General features: G+C 48.1%; 1 protein-coding gene and 1 long non-coding RNA gene across 21 annotated transcripts in view; one reads left to right on the plus strand and one right to left on the minus strand.

Annotated features, from left to right (window-relative positions):
• Positions 1-19,050, minus strand: part of LOC133357424 (DISP complex protein LRCH3-like) — a 58,829-nt gene that overhangs the window by 18,842 nt on the left and 20,937 nt on the right. For 11 of the 20 annotated variants that reach the window (XM_061575354.1, XM_061575359.1, XM_061575353.1 and 8 more), the window contains exons 3-12: positions 15,396-15,522; positions 13,474-13,579; positions 12,080-12,216; positions 11,126-11,235; positions 9,897-10,014; positions 8,084-8,195; positions 7,382-7,515; positions 6,076-6,152; positions 2,223-2,345; positions 853-930 (exon numbers count right to left, since the gene is read on the minus strand). In XM_061575354.1, coding sequence (XP_061431338.1) covers positions 853-930; positions 2,223-2,345; positions 6,076-6,152; positions 7,382-7,515; positions 8,084-8,195; positions 9,897-10,014; positions 11,126-11,235; positions 12,080-12,216; positions 13,474-13,579; positions 15,396-15,522 — 1,122 coding nt within the window. The remainder of the gene's footprint in view (positions 1-852; positions 931-2,222; positions 2,346-6,075; positions 6,153-7,381; positions 7,516-8,083; positions 8,196-9,896; positions 10,015-11,125; positions 11,236-12,079; positions 12,217-13,473; positions 13,580-15,395; positions 15,523-19,050) is intronic. The other 9 variants (XM_061575357.1, XM_061575356.1, XM_061575365.1 and 6 more) reach the window with 6 other exon arrangements.
• Positions 2,269-6,398, plus strand: LOC133357427 (uncharacterized). The gene is made up of 3 exons (XR_009756971.1): positions 2,269-2,385; positions 2,612-4,185; positions 5,981-6,398. It is a non-coding gene; the product is annotated as an uncharacterized LOC133357427 (long non-coding RNA).

Raw genomic sequence — 19,050 nt, forward strand, 5'->3', positions numbered from 1 at the left:
ATGCACGGAGGACGTGACGACGAAGGACAAATGCACATGCGTGTCGAGAGAGACGGCGGGGGTGGAAACGTTTAGACGCGGGGAGACACGCGCACGGGGGAGACACGTGGGGAGACACGCGGGGAGACACGGGGAGACACGTGGGGAGACACGGACGGACACGAAGGCGACAGATGCACGGGACCACGGATTGGGGAGGAAGGAAGGTTAACGCACATTCTTGCTATGTTAGTGACAAACAGCGAGCGGCGGACATGCGGCAAGAGACCAGGGAGCATGCTCAAGCCTTGACCCACGCAGCCGTCCCAGCTGCCCGTCTGGCCAGGTCCCTGGCTGGCCCTTTAACGTGACCCCCCCCCCCCCCCCCCCCCGTTTTTACGCGAACTTCCTTTCGTTATATTTTGCTTCATTTACTCTCGATATATTTTGCGTCAATTCAGTGAAACGCTCGAGTTTCACTGCATTTGCACTCCTAAGCAGGGACGTGTAAATAAGGCCGGCCGGTACACTGGTCTGTCCACTGCATTGAAGGTAAAAAAAAGTAAGTGATCAGCAGCTGTGGAACTAAAACCCGATTTTAAAAGTCTCAATATTCTCTTGACTAATGCACTCGCTCATTCGGTGTCCGTGACCCTCGCTCATTCGATGTCGCACAGCTTCACAGGCAGAAAGGCAAAAGGCTAGCCACCATCTCAGTGCTGCGCTGAACATTTCCCCCATCAGGTTTAAATTCTGCCGTCAGGTTCCCGGCGCAGTGCTGCAAACGTGATGGTGGCCGGGCAGGCCGGCGAATTAACGGTCACCGGTGTGGGTGAAGTGAGCGAGGGGGGGGGTAGGGACTTGAGCCGGTACCTGGCGTCGTGAAACGATATGGGTCGTCGGCGAATGTCCGTCTCGCAGAACGACGCCGAGTAAACAACGGGCCTCCGCCTGCCGTCCCCAACAACGCAGGCCACCACCAACCCCCCCCCCCCCGACCACAACCACCACCACCACCACAGAGAAACGCCAGGCAGCACCCGTTAAACCGAGCAGGCGGCAGCAGCAGGCACGTGCAGCAGAGGGTGGCCGGCGCACGCCGCGGATGCGGTAGCGACGAGGCGTTGGTGTTGTCAGCGGTAGCGGCAGCGGCGGCGACGGCGGCAGGGGCACGGAGAAGGAGAGGGAAGGGGGGCGATGCGGCCAGACAAAAGCAGACACAGGCAGACGCGGGCAACGAAGCACGGTTAGCGAGCGCGCTCGCCAGCGACGTGACGCGTCGGGGCTCGAACACGCGACGACCGCCGCTTCCAGCGTACATTTTGCACCCGTTGGGTTTCGTCACTTCGGGGGCCTGGGGACGTGGCAGGGCCGGGTTGGCGGCTGCTGCACTCAGGCCAGGCGATCACTCGGATCTCGCAAGGATCTCGCCACGCCGCTGTAGGTGCCGCTCGTCACGCGGTCTCGTCGCCGTCTTTTTATTTTAGTGGACGGTGCCGAGCCGTTAACGAAACGGCACTGGCGCCGTGGCCCAACGACTCAATAATTACAGACGTATTTATTGCACGTAACGTGTTGCGTGCAATAAACACACGCGCCGCACTTTGTGAATCCACCGCTGGATTAGGGATTAGAGCCTCCCCACACTGCGAGCGGGTCGGTAGAGGCGGCGGTGAGCAGGAAGAGTAACACAGGAGTGCAGTACGGCGGTGGATTGTGCTGCACTGCCCACCATGGAGAAGTGTAGCAGACTGTGAACAAACTGCTCTGCCAGGTGGTCGCCCCAAGCCGACCAAAAGCTGTAGATATCACAAATATCGGACACATTCCAGAGGATTTGCTCATACATAGAGCCTTTGTTTAAATGTTAATCATTAAACTATTTTACGACTGCTATTACCCAACACCACCTAATTATATTGGGACGCAAATAGAACACTGCACCTGGGGCTCTAATGTTAAAGAATCTCAGGCCGACGCAGCCACGTCGGTTACTTCCGCTCACCCCCTTCCTTTGCTAGTCCCACGCACAGGTCACGCAGCATCGTCCCACATGGCTTTTGCTTGTCACCTCCCAATTGCCCAACTCCGCTTCACGCAATGTCCCCAGCTGTCAAGACGCCCTTAAGAGGACACGGGGGTGGGGGGGGTGGCGCTTTTTGGCCGACGACGAGACGGTGATTGCGTCATCTCTCGGCAGGACGCCACGTCACAAGTGAGGGGGCGACCGGGCGGAGCCGTACCTCTCCTGGCTCCCGTCGGCGCTGCGGTGACGCTCCCGCAGGGCGCCGTCGCCAGCCTCCCTGTCGGCGCCGACCCTCCCGCCGCCGCCGCCGCCCTGCTCGTCGTCCGCCGTCGGCGTTCTGCTGCAACGAGTCGGCAAGGGGCACGGTGCGCGTTAGCGAGGTACGGCAGGGGCCAGAGCAACGCGGCGCGAGATGCTGGGGCTAGTTAGGACTATGGAACAAATTTCTCACTACAACCACTACACACCCCTACCCTCTCCAAGTGATGCGATTACACGATTCGGGGTTCAGATAAGTTATGATGAACTTCTTTCGCAGCGTACGTAGCCGTGCTGATCGGAGGTGCGAAATAATAAGATACAATTCCTGATTTGTTTTATTTTCAGCCGTCTGCCATTCTGCCGCTGGATGAAGGCCCCGTAAGTCTGTGTTTGGTTACGATGTTTGCTTGACCAGACTTCACCGTGCCCATCAAAACGGAGTTGGCGAATGGGAGGAAAGTCCCAGGGGCCGTTACAGAGATATTGCTCGCCAGTGACGCGAGCTAGCGATGGCTGGGAATCGAACTCGGGGTGGCAGTTCACAGTGCGGCGCGCTAACCACTTCGCCCTCGGCTAAATCCAGAGATTTGATTTTGAGAATCAATAATTTTTCTCTCTTTATATTTTACCATCTCGTTTGTGCTGTATCTCAAAGTCTGGTTTTATGGTTTTGTTCATTCCATGAGTTTAAATATAGCATTCACATATTTGCATACAATTGTAATACTTTATTTCAAAATCACACACGCACAACATGCGCTTATCGGAAGTGTAAGAAACTTTTAATCGGCACATCATTACAAGCCTGGGGCCGATATCACGCATGTTCAAGTATCGCATTAGGTGGTCCATGATTTATGATTACTAAAATAAAATATTGGATTCTTCCATATAACACTGCAGTCAAACAGGTGCAAGCACTTCCGATTAGCACGGTTGGCTTCGTACGGCGCGAAAAGAATTCACCATACACACGTAACACGGCCCTACGTACGAGCATGACCCTACCCATCATCGGATGCCCAGCTATGCCTTACGCATTGCCAACATGCCGATGTGAGCCTAGAAGTATGCGTCTATAACCGTGCACATCCCTATCTATTACAGCTATGCCATTCTTGCGTATAGCAATAGAATAGCAATATCATTACAATCTGCTATTGCTACGTGTCATTGCAATGGGTTCTGAGCAAACCTAGAGCACGCATCTATTTTCATTCACTCTATTTGAGGAATCATGAAGTCGACGCAAGTTTTCTTTCACAAACTAAAACGTCTACCGCACAAAGGAGTCACGGCCTCGTCACGCTACGCTCTTCGGCGAATCTCAGAATAACCAAAGCAATGTTTCTGTTCCCCAGCGCTGTAGAAATGCTATCATTGTTGAGCAATGTACTAACTGTTGTTGTGATTGAAATCAAGACTTCCGGCATCGGGCGTCGACCAAGCATCTCATGAGCGGACGTGGTGTCCACTCCACTTGTTATTGTGCCCATGGTAATGAATGGCAATGCAAATGTAGTATTAATGCGAGCTAAAAATGCTGCCGTGATTATAATTAAATGTTGCCCAGGTTCTGCTTGTGAGCTTTTGAATACAGCACCATGTGTGTTTGTAATGGAAACGAGTCAAATTAATTGTTGGGTGTTTTTTTAAGTGAGAGTTCTTAAGTATGTAATGAATAATAAATGGAATCACAACCCCCCTAAACCTCACGCCCCCACCCCACCCTAACAAGATACTTGTTTGTCTAGTCGATGCTCCCGTCCCCTGGTTGTTAGTTGATCTCAACGAAGAGCAAGTTCCCATCGGGCCACGGGACATGATGCAGAGAGTTGGAGATGGGTGCATAGTGGCGTCCGCTCCTGCCACCTCACTTCTCATGGCCCACTTTTATACTACTACTTTTATTTTACCAGGTAAGGCCCACTGAGCTACATAACTCTTATTTAGAAGCGACCTGGCCACAAGAAATAGCTCAACCAAGTGGCTTGTCACGTGGAAATGTATAGCAGTAGCCAAATGCTCTAAACACACGTTTTTAGATGTGGACGGAAAAAAACCGGAGGACCCGGAGGAAAATCCACACAACCGCGGGGAGAACATGCAAACTTCAAATATACAGCAGGGGTCAGGGTCCGGATCGATTCCACGACCTCCTGCATATGAAGCGAGGGAGATAACATCTCGCCACCACTACCCACTTTTCTGCACCGCGGTGCGAGTATTCGCCGACAGTTAAAGTATTTTTTTTTATTTTAACACGAGCCACCAAGACAAGCAAATAACCGTATATAAACAATCTGTTGCAGATCCTTTTCTCTTTCACTATTTTTTTTCCTTTTCTCTCCCGCGTTTATGTTAAATTAATAACATTTACGTGCCGTAGAATGACAGCATACAGGTCTACGTGTCCGAGTGAGTGCGATAAATGTCAAACTTGAAAAAAACCCTGTGTGCGAGTTAAAAAAATCCATTCTTTATTTATTGCGTTATGGAATTTCCGTACAAAACAAGAATCGTAAACACGCTCGGACAAGTCTCTATTACACAGTCATATTTCTTTACGTGAGAATTTATACATTTTGATAATGCGGACCCTTAAGTAACGCTTAGCTCGACAGTGAATTTGTTCATTGGAGTGCACGTACAAACATACTTTGCATAAATACATTTACTTCTTCGAAATGAACGTGAGTGCAACAAAAAAACCCAGAGAACGCACAAGGCACTCCCAGTGTACAACCGAATCACAGCTGAAGACGAATCAATGGGACGTGCTGTCATGTAAAAAGATCAAACAACAAACCTCTCTGATCTTGGAGATACAAACCCAGGCTGTGTCCCCCTGGCCGTCTGACCTCTGATTATGACTACTACTACTACTACGCGTGTTCACCCAGAGAAGACTGAGTCTCATGACTCGTTTACAGCATGGTCCTGCCACGTTTTTACGCTGGGGGGTAATGTTGCTATGTGTAACTCCAATTGAGTAATTTGCAGGCGATTTCACAGCAATGGGATGTTTGGCCAATACCAGTCATTGTTTTTTATTAATTAGCCATGAGAGGAAACCAGAGAACCAGGCAGAAACCCACACAGGACACAGGGGAAGAGAATACAAATTCTACACAGAAAGGTGGCCGAGTTGGTAATCAAACACAGTCCCTTCTTGCTATGTGTTGATTGTGTTAACACTGCTCCATCCTGTAGCTCCAACGCTTGAAACTCGAATCAGACTAAAACTAGTTTTTTTTATTTTACTAGGAAAGGCCCACTGAGCTATGTGGCTCTTTTTCAGAAGCGACCTGGCCAAAAATGATAGCTCAATAAAGCGGCTTATCATCACGTGGAAATGTATAGCAGCCAAACACTCTCAACGCACGATGTTGAAAAAATCCAAGCGACCACGGGCAGAGACAAGCAAACTGCAAATATACAGCAGCAGGCGTCAGGGTCGGGATCGAACCCACGACCTCCTGCATACCAGGCGAGGTAGTCAACAACTCGGCACCGTGGCATCCCAGACACCCCGGGTCACATAAGATATTTATATTTTGATTGCATCTCACTCCAAGCTCACAAACTTGGCAGTTACCCCTCTCCGCTCATCTCCGTCTGGGGCCTCTTAATAAGACATCACAACAAATCTGACGCACGGGAACCGCCACACGATACGCGAGTGAACGCTGCCTGGTGTTTATTTGGGTACAGGCGTAGGGTATGGCCCCGTCTGCTTGCCCCCGATGACCACACAGCAACGACGCACGCGCGTACAAGACGCAAGACCGTATAAATGGAGGCTTCACCTCTGCTCGTCCCTCCAGCCGCCCTCGTCTTCAGAGCGTGGCAGCGGCGTCTCGTCTGTCCGCAACGGAAACAGCTTCTGCAGTCCGCACGAAATGGTAAAAAAAAAATTGGTAATTTTGTTGTGTCAGTCTTCTTCTCGTGTTGGCCATCACAAGTCGATATCCAAATCGCTGGACCGCTCGGTGTCGGTGTGATCCAGTTAAGTCACTTCGCCTTCTAGCCAACGGCGCAAGGGGCAGCCGTCAACAAAATGGACGACTGTTGCTGGGTAGCTCCGTAGTCACATAACGTATGGGTGGTACGCATGCACTTTTTTAATATGAATGGTAAATAAATAAAATTTGCCCGAGCCAACGTATTTTTTTTATTCGCCTCACTCAATAATGATGAATGCGTACACACAATTTTTCGATGTCTTCTGTAATGTGGTTGTTATTCGTCTAAATTCTAATTGCTTGTTGTTTTTACATTCTTGCTTTTGTCATTATGGAGACAGGTGACTCAAGACTATTTTGGTTCCCCTTTAGTTGGTTAAATAAAATAAATTTGAAACACACCAGAGTCGACTAAGCCCAATTCAAGCTAATCTGACGAGCTGGGCCGAGGTACAAGTGTAAGTGATTATCAGCGGAGATGATTATCAGTGCCAGGATTTCAGCTTCCTGATTTATGAGCCAATTAAACTTGCTCTTACGCCGAGGAGTGGCGGGATAATCGTGCCTGTGAGCAGTAATGTCGGCACATCCCGGCATCCCTGCAGTCGCACAGGACTGAGATTGGCAATCAACTAAAACTTAACGACCGAGACGGGGAAGACGTAGACTAACGTATGAATTACGTTTGTAGGAGATTGCTGGGTGGCTCGGAGTGAAGAGCACTGAACTGGCAATGCTGATATCCCCGGTATGCATCCCGGGAGCCATCTGCCACATAACACTCAGGTGTCTCAAGCGATCGGATCCGATGTTCTCAGTCAAGTGTCATCAATGACTGTCCCACTACCGTGCGACAAAACATTTATCTGTGGTGGAGCATGTGGGCAGGTGCGCCCTCTGGAGTGCGGATAAAAACAATCGTTTGAAAGAACCTCAGAAGAAGTTCTATGATTTCTTCCTCCACGGGCCGTTCTTTACCACAGAGAGTTGCACTGCTCTGCGAGAAATCTTAATGACCACCCTTGTCTCCAAGGGTGGATAGCAAAACTGGAATAAAACCGGGCGAAATCGTACGACGTGCAGACCGAACGGGCGAAACGTCCGGCGTTAAATGCGCGAGACGAGACGGCGGCGCTGGGAGCGCGTGCACCTCGTGAGATATCCTGCGCTCGATGTACGCCATGAACTTCGTGGTCAGTCCCGGCTGGTCTTCCGCCTTGGGGGTGACCGCGTCCTCCTCGTCCTCGTCCTCTATGTAGTCCACCTCCTGGCCCTCCTCCACCACTGAGGGCACAAACGCGGCGTTACAGCGGCAATCTCTACTGCTGCCACGGCATCGTCAGGTTTCAATTAGAACTAAACATCAAATGTATGTTTGTTGAACTTCTTTCGTGCCGTATGTAGTCAATGTGACTACGGGGAGAGAGAACACGCAAACTCCGAATATATAGACAACTGGGTCGAGATTGAACCCATGTCCTCCTGTATAGCAGGAGAGGCAGTTAACATCTCCCAGCCACCTTGGCGCCCCTAGATTGCACTTTCATGGAACTAGATTGCACTTTCATGGAACTAGATTGCACTTTCATGGAACACAGTGGATGGGAGGTACATGGTTAATACAGACAGGAACAATTCAGTTGTACACCCTCGGTCTCCACACACACAAGATCCACCCCGTATGGCAGTGGTCGTATTTCTTGTCGGCATCAACGGAGACTAAAGCTCAAGTTAAACTGCGAACCTCTCCCTCCTGGGGGGACAACACAATTGCTGTCGCACGTTGCTCCCGTTTCCCACGGGCAAACGGGCGATAGGAAAACCACAGAGACGGGGGGGGGGGGAGACTCACCGAGGCCGTTGCTCAGGGGCGTGTGGGGGGTTTCGCGTCGCAACCGCTGGTCCCGCGAGCTGTCCGCGCCGCGCATCAGAGCCGTCGACGCCGACTCCTCGTCCGAAGGCTGCTTCAAAGACGCGATGGCAGAGAGACTCGCGTCAAGATCGCACAAGGGCGGCGGCCGCGGCGACGGCCGCGAGCCAAAACAACTTGGCAGGGAGAAACATTGCGCGATGGGCACGGACAACGTGACCCTATCCAACGGGCGTCCGTCTCTCGACGTGTTGAACGAGCAGCACGGCGGAACCCCACAGGCGGGGATATTTCAGGTCAAAACTAATTTGCATATTTGGGAAAAAGTTATTTTTAATCTGGTTTAGGGTCACAAAGCAAAGCTTATAATTTTTGCAAACATGTTATCAATTTAGGCAGTTTTTAATACGGAAAGTCCCGAATAGTCATGTGTGCTACAGTTTACCTCATACCGGATAATCTTTACAACAGTTAAAGCCCCCCTCCGACAGAGTTAGTGCAAAGAATCAAAAACATGATTCTTCTTTTTTCGGATAGGTCAGAGTGCCTTAGGTCACTGCAACGCGCTCTTTCAGATGCGCTTCTGCGGCCATCTGGAACGCTCTTCCTTCTGATATTAGGAAGCCACCGGAGCTATGCACTTTTAAATCATCAAGATTGAAAACTCATTTCTTTAGAACTGCTTTTTATGTTTAGTTTGTTGTCTTTCCCCCGCACCTCCGATTATCACGATTGGCTACGTACGGTGCGAAAGATGTTCAACATACATACATACATACAGGTCACAACACATTCTAGAGGCTGCCCTTGTTGCTGAAACAGGGACAATGAATTCAACTGAATGTAAATTAAAGCAGCATTCAAAAGTCACCATAAAAACATAACATCGTCTCCATTGCAAGAGACAAGGGGATGATTTTGCCCACTTCGCACAGCACATGACTGAACCACGTGAGTCTCCTCATACTGGGCATGCATTGATCCGCTGAACTGAAGATTCAAGTCAACTCCATCGACTCACTAGCTTTGAGAAGGCGGCTTAACCAGAAGTGATGGCCTGGTCCTACCCAGAATCTCAATGGTGCAAAGCTCAATGCGCCCAGCTATGCATTCATCCTTAATGAGTTTTTTTTTGTCACTGCATGGACCTCTATTATTATTTCTGAAAAGATGTGAATAATAGGAGGAATTTAGCACTTCCAGAAGATGACTTCATAGAGACTTTCATAGAGACTTACGAAAATAACCATCCACTAAGGTTCAGCGTGCAGATTCAAGTAAAAAACATTACCGAGCAGTTTGCTGGCCAAGCGAGGAGCGTTTTCTACTCTCTGCGCCTCCATCAGCAAGCACGCACGATGCTCAAATCAAAAACACGGATGCGAGGGGTATGTATGCATCATACAGCCAGGAACATGACACGTGGTCTGTTCAATAACACGGATGTGCATTGTGCCAAACCGCAAGTCCTCCGTGCCCGTTTAATAACGCGTCACATTTCGGAGGCTACGTTGCCGGCAGAGGGCAGCACGGACATTTTTTTGTTTATTATATTATATGGTAGTATACTTCAACATCCACGCTCACCCGCCTTTGGCCAACCCGCGCAGTGACCATCGTGGCGTGCAGTACGGTCAAACGACCCCCAATGCCTACACGTTATGGGGGGCGGGGGGGGGGGAGGCCCTCGTTTTCCAGAGGCGCATTGACAAAAAAAGGGGCTGTAACATGCACACACGTCATCGCCCCCTGCGTTTCATGAACAGAAATCAAACTCGCAAGTCAACCCCCTTGCCTTGATGCGGTTACTACGTGCCTCGTTGCCAGACCAGCGCTTGTTGCCACTGTCGACGCTGTTGAACCCGGAATCGAGGAGTCCGCACGCCTTGTGCGGCACAAAATCCTCGGGAAGGCTGGCGGGGGAACACAAAACACAATCGAATGGTGTGAAACACACACAAAGACAAAGCTACGCCGTGTAGCCTACACAAGCTGCTGGGGCGAGTACTGTTCGTGAGCACCTATGAAGGCTGGCACGGCGCACGAGAGGGTGGTGTGGCAAGAACCACGCTGGCCGCCCGCCCGCCCACCTTTGCCACCCTTGTGCTGATGTTTACACACCACACCAGGTATTCATTTGAGACCGAGTCAATCTAAGGGAGGTCCAGGAGCGGTATATGCAGGTATCCCTCGATTTGCAAACGTATAGTTTATGAAATTTCGTGTTCACACAGTTGACAAATTAAGGACATTTTTCGATTAACGACATCGAATTTCAGCGCCAACACAATTTCACAACGGCCACACGCCACGAGATTAAACAAGAAGCACGCAGGAGGATGCCTCATCCATCCGAAACAGCGTCACGGTGTCCCGATAGTGCAAGAGTGACGCTTCCACATCGCCTTTACATTCATTACAACATGCAGCAGATCTGTTGGAGAGTTCCCTGAAAAGGCGCATTATTTTGTTTTTAATTAATTATTATTCAATCTTTTTAAGATTTCTGTTCTTCATTATTATATTTTTTCATTTATTATATTATATTGTGAATAGCGACATAGGTGGTTAAAATTTCTAGGTTAGTAGCATAGTTGAAATTACTGTCCGAAACACATTCCTAATTTTTTGGTATTAAATTAATGAGAAAAGTCAAATTTAGATTTACAAAATTGCATTTTACGCGTGTTTTTGAAGAGTGCATCGCTTTCATAAATCGAGGGATACCTGCAAATCAATCGCACATTCCGGTTGTGGCTAAGAATAAAACTGAAATTCACAGCACAATGCACCAACCACTCCACCACTGCTCCCCACCCCCGCCACACAAACACACAGAGCAGATGTCATGCCAAATATTTCACGAGCATTTTTCACAAATAAATGAAGGGGAGGGTTTAAGCGATTGCTGCGTGGGCGGATATCAAATTAACGCCAAAGCAGCCAGCTTCGAGCGTCAAGCCCTGCCGAATTGAATGACAATTCCGGCGCCCAGCGCACGCGCACGCTTGCTCCATCACTCACCATGTGGAGGAGCCGGCAGGCCTGATCAAGCGATCGGCGAGCTTCTTATCAAGCTTGCATGCCTCCATGTGCAGGTACTTGAAAATGTGATGCTTGCCCTTGATGCATATCTGCGTGAGACACGGCAGGGTCGCGCGATAAGCTAATGAGCCGTTCCCTTGTTTTGTATCGCTTTGCATGGGGCCTGGATAACAGACGACGTCTTTGCTTCTTCAACAGTGTCATGTTTAGAAGGGCAGACCGGCCCATAACACACCTAGGGGCCAGGGCAGAAATCAGCACCACTAGAATTGGCAAATATATAGGGTTACAAGCTTCTGTATATGGCAAATACAAGTGGAGTGTGTGATGACAAGCTTTTAAAACAAGGTTATTGCATTACCCACTTTGACTATTTTGGTGATTTAAAGATTTTAGTAACACTTAAGCTTTGCCATCTTTGATTCTGGCCCATAGACCAACACCCACTCTGACTTTCACGAAAGCAATTGGAAATTTGAGCATTTATATCATTTATAGATATAGCGATTCATTCTACATTTGCAAACCCCTAAATTTAACAAGGAGCAGCCCACTGAGAAACAGGTGGAACGAGGTGGGTAAACAGGAAGACCCAGGTGGGGTAAAGACAATGTATTGCATATCACAACACTGAAAAGTACAACTTTACAACACGTTCAAACCAAAATGGGTAACAGAAAGCACGAATATAATAATGGCGTAAAAGAGTAAGAAACAAAATTGAATTTGCACACACACATTGGGAAAAATCCACCCTGTGCAGGTATGGGCCCGCCTGCCTTCTAAGAAGACACTGGGTTATCGCATTCAACACCGCGTTTCCAAGCAACACTCTTGGACTCGCTCTCGGCTCGCCGCAAGGACTCGACGACATTCCTCTCGCCGATGCCAAGCCTTCCGGTTTAACCAGCCAGCGTGTGTGCCCACACGCACCTGTGCCGGCGGGCTTTTCATCGGGTTGTTGTCCAGCACGAGACTCTGCAGCTGCTTCAGCTTACGGAAGCTCACGGGGATTTCGCCCAGGCGGTTACACGACACGTCCAACTGTACCAGGGGCAAGTCCGCGATCTCTGTTTGGGGGCGCGGGGGGGGGGAGAGAAGGGAGTGTGTGGGTTCCCAGCGCCATGTGAATGGGCAAAAAACAATGAAATGACCTCCGTTATCCTTGATGGCGTTTGTCTTGCTTTCCCCCCCGTGGTGGCGGTCCTCGTCACCGGTTTTGACGTCAACGTGGTTCGCAACGGTTTGCCGTTTCGAGATGCAATTTGCGCGGGTGTTGCAATATAAAATTAAATTCAAATAATTGTATTAAATTACAAATTGCTATAGGAATTGTAAACGTGATACAGATTACTGATTAATGTAACCTTGTGTATATTGAGATACAAAGTTACCAATTACTTTGTGCGGTGTGCAATTTGGATACCCATTACGAACCCCACATGAGTGGGACAAACAAGTGGAAGAAGAAAAAACATTTAAATAACATGTGTTTTAGACGAGACTAGTCTATCTGGAGGAGGGTTACGCGTTTGCGATGGCAGAAGGCTCATTCCAAATTGACAAGGGCTCAGTAGAGATGGCAAGTAACACATCACAATTCCCGGTGGCGTGTGGCCTGGACCAGACAGAAGGTGAAGGGTGAAATGTGCATTCATGTCAATCGAGAGGTGGGATATTTACAGCTCGTTTAGTTTGTTAAAATATACACAGTGCGTCCTTGGAATACCGAGATTATTCGTGGGGTGGAGTGCTCCACTATACATCAGTTATGTACGCAGAGACCAACATATTGCCCATTTACAGCTTGTATTGTGGAGAAAAAGTTAAAAATAGCAGTGAAACCAACAAATATCATGTGCCTATTCTGGAATGCACAATCAATTTTTTATTTCTTAAACAATGCAGTGAACAACGAGCTTCTATTGGTGACTCAATAACATATGACGCATACTAATCATATAAATTTGCATAAGCATGCACTAATTGAATGCAGGTATCGGGAGCATAAGAATCTATTATAACTGACAAATTGGATGCACGGTTTCATGGCTAGTCCTCACACCGGCCAGTTGACCTGCTGTTGCCAAGCGTCCTCGACAAAATAGACCATTACGCTGAAAATAAACATGGTATCTTTTTACGTAAATAGATTTATTTTGTCACGTATCCGCCTTGCAAAGACCTCCACCCCCCCCCACCGTCCCTGCGCACCCCCCCTCCCCCACCATTTCCGTTCACGCACGACCGCACAGCTGACTGAGGCCGTCGCCGGAGCACCTAACGAGCTTGGAGGGGCCTCTAGTGAAGCGTAAGCGGTGCGCTACCGTCGGGCAGGATGACGAGATTGTTCCTGCGCACGTTGAGGTCACGGAGGCACGTCAGGCTCGCTATCTGGGGCGGCAGCGCCTGGATCTCGTTGCAGCTCACGTCCTACCAACAACACACACAAGATTGGCCGTCGGGACGAGCGGGTACTCGGACACGCGCCGCCGCCGCAGCAAGGACGCACGCACACACACTCACACACGCACAACCGTCCAAACACGAGAGTGAATGTGGAGGGAAAAACCGGAGAACCTGGAGAAAAATCCACGTGACCATGAGGAGAACATGCAAACTCCAAATATACAGGCATCAGGATCGGAATTAAACCCATGACCTCCTGCATACCAGGCGAGCTTGTTAACATCTTGCTACCGTGGACACAAAGACACAGAGGGAGACCATCACAACGACGCGCGGGCACACACACACAGTAGAGGTGGCGGATAATGCACATACGAGGATATAGGTACGTTTGGACACCAAGGTACCCATGGAGGAAAATGAGCGATGTGGCAACAGGAACGCGAATAGAAAAACACATGGAAGGGAACATGATGGGCCACAGGGGGCCAATGCAAACTGGAGTTTGACACGGCAATGGTGATTGCTGACGTTATCACTTCGCTGTTCCCGTCTGGTTTTCTTTGCAGCACAATTCATTTTACAACGGGTGTGCTCTGAAATGAATTTGCCAAGCGGGGTGGGCACAGTAGAAGCATTAATCGCTGTGACAACAATGGCTCCGTTTGAAGAGTACAACCAAAAAATAGCATCAAGATGACGGATTTATGGCATGCTCACGTCTGACCAGGCGTAATCCGTGCTTAGCGTGCTGTCCGGGAAACGAAGCACTCATTTATATTTGCTGTGCATCGAATCCACTTCTGTCAGCCGAGATGCTGTTAATTGAACCTCACTCTAGAGAGGAGCAGAGCCTTGCGCAGACATTTCCCTTTTTGAACGCTGCCTGTGCGGCGTCACAACGGATCACGCCGATCACAGCCCAACGAACCTCCAATGAAACCTTTCTCCTAGAATTCTACTCATCCGGCGATTGAAATACATGACATGACAAGGCTCTGCTTTCCCACCCTGAGGCCACCCCGTTATGTCCGCCAAAGGAAGCGGCGAAAGCAGAAACTTATCACTTTAAAACGCCTCCGTTTGTTTTGCTGCAAGTAATTGTTGTTTGTTAGAGGGCACAGTTAAAAATAACACTGGAACGCTAAGTAAGCAGCGCATGCAAAAGAGCGGGAAATGCATGCAAGGAATTGGTAACTATGTGAGACACTGCCTTTGTGGCTGGTTTGGGTCTGCCTTGTGCATTGCCTTTGGGACGTTTACGGAGATAAATCGTTGGAACTTGTGGGGATTGACGATTAAAATAAGGTTTTGCACCTTGGCAAAATTGATTCTAATGAAAGCATTGACATGATAAGAGGCAGAATAAAGTGCTGTCCATGCAGCGTTGATGTTCTCCCTGAATGCTCAAGCTGTATTTGAAACCGTAAAATATAATATTCTTCTTAACTTTAAGCTAGGACGGCTTAACCTTCGCTGCACCTGCTGCAGGTGCAGAGATTAAAGTAGCGATGCATTGTGGGTAACTGGTTGGGGAAGTGAGGTGGTGGGGTGTGGGCACTACAACTCCCTGTGAGCGTGTTCGTAGCCCGAGTCGGGAATTGCGAGTGGGAGTTAATAAGACGAATCCAGCGGACGCCGACAAACCAAGAAATAAGAGAGGCAGGCGACTGTAAATGTGAACAGCGGTTGAATAGATATGTAGACAGATTTGTTAGCAGGCAGAGACATATTGAAATCGGAAAAAATCACAGCCTCTTTCAAGAAAGTAGTCCATGTGCACAGACCACACATTTTTTACTTCTTGCGACCACCTGAGACGGCAAACGACGACACTCACCAGCGCCGAGAGCTCCTTCAGTTGCCCGAGCTCCTCGGGCAGTGACACCAGCTTGTTGTTGCTGGCATTGAGAACCTGCAGTGGCAGCTTGCACAGGTAGGGCGGGAGCGTCGTCAGCTGATTCCGGCTGCAAGACCAGAGCCGAAATCGAAAGGGGAGAATTTCGTTTAAAATTTTGGGGCGAAGAATGAAACACGTACGGAGCGCGTAATCAAAGGCAAAACCACCGTGCCAGCAAAAACACATGTGCGAGACAGAATGTAATGTCATGGCCAGAGGCCTCTGTGAGACATGTCAAATGTGAGTAAAACCTTTCTTTCTATGTGCCCAGACAATTCTAACTACCCCCCCGCAGCTATCCGCAAACACAATTTGTCTCCAACGGCTGGCTTTTGCATTTAAGACGGTACCGCGACAACTCGAAAAGACTGCAATATTAACGGCGATAGTTAAAACATCTGGAATGTAATCGTTATTTAATATTTTAGACACACTTCCATACATGCCGTAAAATCTCAAACGCACACGGACACACAAAGGTTTCAACTAAAAACATAAAAAAATGCACGTTCGTCCATAACACTGCCTTAAAAGGAAAAATGTATAGGATAGGTGACGTTTTTGCCAACGGCCCCTTCTTCATAACACATTTATTTATGTGGTCAGTTATAAGTGAGGAAGGGTGATGCATCAGAAGGGTCACTGTCCTAAGTATTGCAAATTATATAGTTTAAACCACGTAGGCTTTTCACGACCAATATCATCCATAATATAGCTTTTTTTTTGGGTTAGATCGTGTAAATATAAATGTCGTTAAACCCGCCACCACCCAACAAAGCCAATTAGTAAGGTTTGTCACGTAAACAGAACATGCCAATTTGTTACCAGTACAGCACACCGGTGTGTCGGAGAGAAAATCCACAACATTTACAATCTTGCTCTCCAACACACATTTACAATCTCAGCAGATTGTAAAATGTTGTGGATTTGCTCTCCAACACACCGGTGTGCTGTACTCGTAACGAACTGGCATGTTCTGTTTCCATGACAAACCTTACTAATTGGCTGTGTGGGGTGGTGGCGGGTTTACAACACATTTATATTTACGCAATCTAAAAAAAAAACCCCGATGTTATGGGCAAATGATATAGATTTCTCTTTAAAAGGCCAGTGTTATTCATGAATGTGTTGGTTTTTTTTTTGCTATTTGTGCTTGTGCATCACCAGACAATACAGTATCACCAAATAATTTCTGAATATATCTCTTCCTGCCATTTCCTGCCTCTAAGGCACATCCGGCAGGATTAATGTAAGAAAGGCATCAAACAGGAAACAGCGATAGTAGATTCCATACTCCAGTAGCGCCGTCTAGCAGATGCTGGACATGCTTGATGCAAGCGTGCAATACGATGAGAATTTCAGCATTGCCCCGTGGCCTCTCTCAAGCGCCAGTGTAACGTCACTCCTGAACGCGCCATGACAATCGGGAAAACAGGTTTTTGCTCGGCTGAGTCTGCGAATACTTTGGGAAGATACAATCTGTTCGCCGATGGAAAAAAATCAACAAAGAATGCACCCTATTTTATCAAATCTCGGAAGCTAAGCATGAATGCACCTAAATATTCCTTGCATGGTAGACCAACCATGCACTCAACTGGCGTCATAGGCTGCTACGGGCTCACGTCAAAAAAACAATGGTTGTACTCTACCATGCTCCCAATGTCTACGGTCCCCGCTCTCACCAACCCGTACTGACCACCATGGTGATGTTTGGTCGTCAAATAACAGTTCGGACCCAAATAGCGTGGGGAGGCCCTAATGCAGCAGTGGATTGACAAACGGCTGTAGGTGTACAATCTGTTCATTTGGCAAGAGTGGGCAAGTGTCCAAATCCAGCCTTAAGATGGGCTCACAATGGCCTCCTACAGAGGGCATCATGGGGTCTTTTAGATATCGACTCAAGCAAGCAGATGGTTGCTTACAGTTAATCGTAAAACATCCGTTAGTGTACAGTTATATTGGACTGACATTTGTTTTGAACCCTGGACTCACTGCTGCGCAAGCCACACATTTAAATGGACTTCTCTTTCACATGTCCACATAATAAATTATGTCTCCGTCACGTAAAAATATATTTGGGTTTTCCAGACCAATATTGTACATGCACAGACCCTTTGGTAACTCCACCACTGCATTAGGGACTCCCAACGTTATTGTCAATCGTGAGTGTTAGTTGTACAACAAAACTTCGCTGTATTCTCCAGATTATAAGACTCACTTTCCTTCTACTTTAAAGCAAAAGTCAGGGGAGGGTGTCTTATAATGTGGTAGGTGTTTATATGTGACCAGATTCGTATATATTGTTTTTTATAGCCAGTGGACAGGAGTCTGGGGTGCCTCTTACTTTTTGAAGCATCTTAAAATACGGAGACTACGGTGAACATATAAATCACTAAGACATATGTAACTGTAATCACACACCCAATGTCCCAGCACACAGGTCCACATCGATTGTTGTGATAATCAGCGATTGTTGACTCAACTATATTTTTATTTTACCAGATAAATCCCACCGAGCTATACAGCTCTTTTTCAGAAATGACAGTTCAACCAAGTGGCTCATTATGTGGAAATTTATAGCAGCGACTATGGGGAGAGAGAAAGACATGCAAAAACTCCAGATATACAGTAGGCATCAGGGTTGGGATCGAACCCATGACCTCCTGTATACCCGGCGAGGTAGTTAACATCTCCTAGCCACCTTGGCGCCCCTAGATTGCACTTTCATGGAACTAAGTTGCACTTTAATGAATACAGTGGATGGGAGGTACATGGTTAATACAGACAGGAACAATTGAGTTGTACACCCTCGGTCTCCACACACACAAGATCGACCCCAGTGGTCGTATTTCTCGTTTGCATTAACGGAGACTAAAGTTCAAGTGAAACCATGCACCTCTCCTCCTGTAGCACCGCACAATTGCTGTCGCATGTTGCTCTGTTTATCATGGGCTGCAACAGAGAGACAATGAGAACGTTGCACATGGCTCTGCACAGCGCAACTTTGTTTTGTTGCACATTCGACACCCGTTTTGATTGGCTGGAAGGGATCACGTGATCAACGACACACCTAAAATGACTGTATATTAATATGGATATTACAGCGTGAAGATGTTTTACTAGAAAAATATATTAAAAAACTTAAACCCACGTGTACTTATCTTAGCTATTTACCTTGGTATTTTTGATGTGCATATAATTAACTAAAAATGTCTCGTTATTTTTGTTACATTTATAGGCCGATGACATAACTTTATCAGGACCGAGGCTCCCACAAGGACATGCGGGAGGGTGTATGGCACAGTTTGGTGGCAGCTATCGTAGTGTGCGGTCGTGTTGCTACGGTTCTCTGCGGTGAGCACAATGTCTTTAAAATAACGGCGTTACGCCTCTAAATAAAATTTATGCCGAAACACTTGAGCTTCAGCGGTGAACGGGATACCCCCAACCCCGCAACTTGCAGATGTCTCGGAACGGGAAAGGGTTGAAAATGTCTCAGGTGGTACAAAAGAGACGCGAACAAACTGCAGCCCTCGACGCGGAATGTCGCGCGGAAACATTGGAATCACGTGAACAAAATCGAGGAGGGCAGAGG

This window comes from Lethenteron reissneri, chromosome 58 (assembly GCF_015708825.2).
Source record: "Lethenteron reissneri isolate LAM-NWPU_2019-01 chromosome 58, ASM1570882v1, whole genome shotgun sequence".
Lineage (NCBI taxonomy): Eukaryota > Metazoa > Chordata > Hyperoartia > Petromyzontiformes > Petromyzontidae > Lethenteron > Lethenteron reissneri.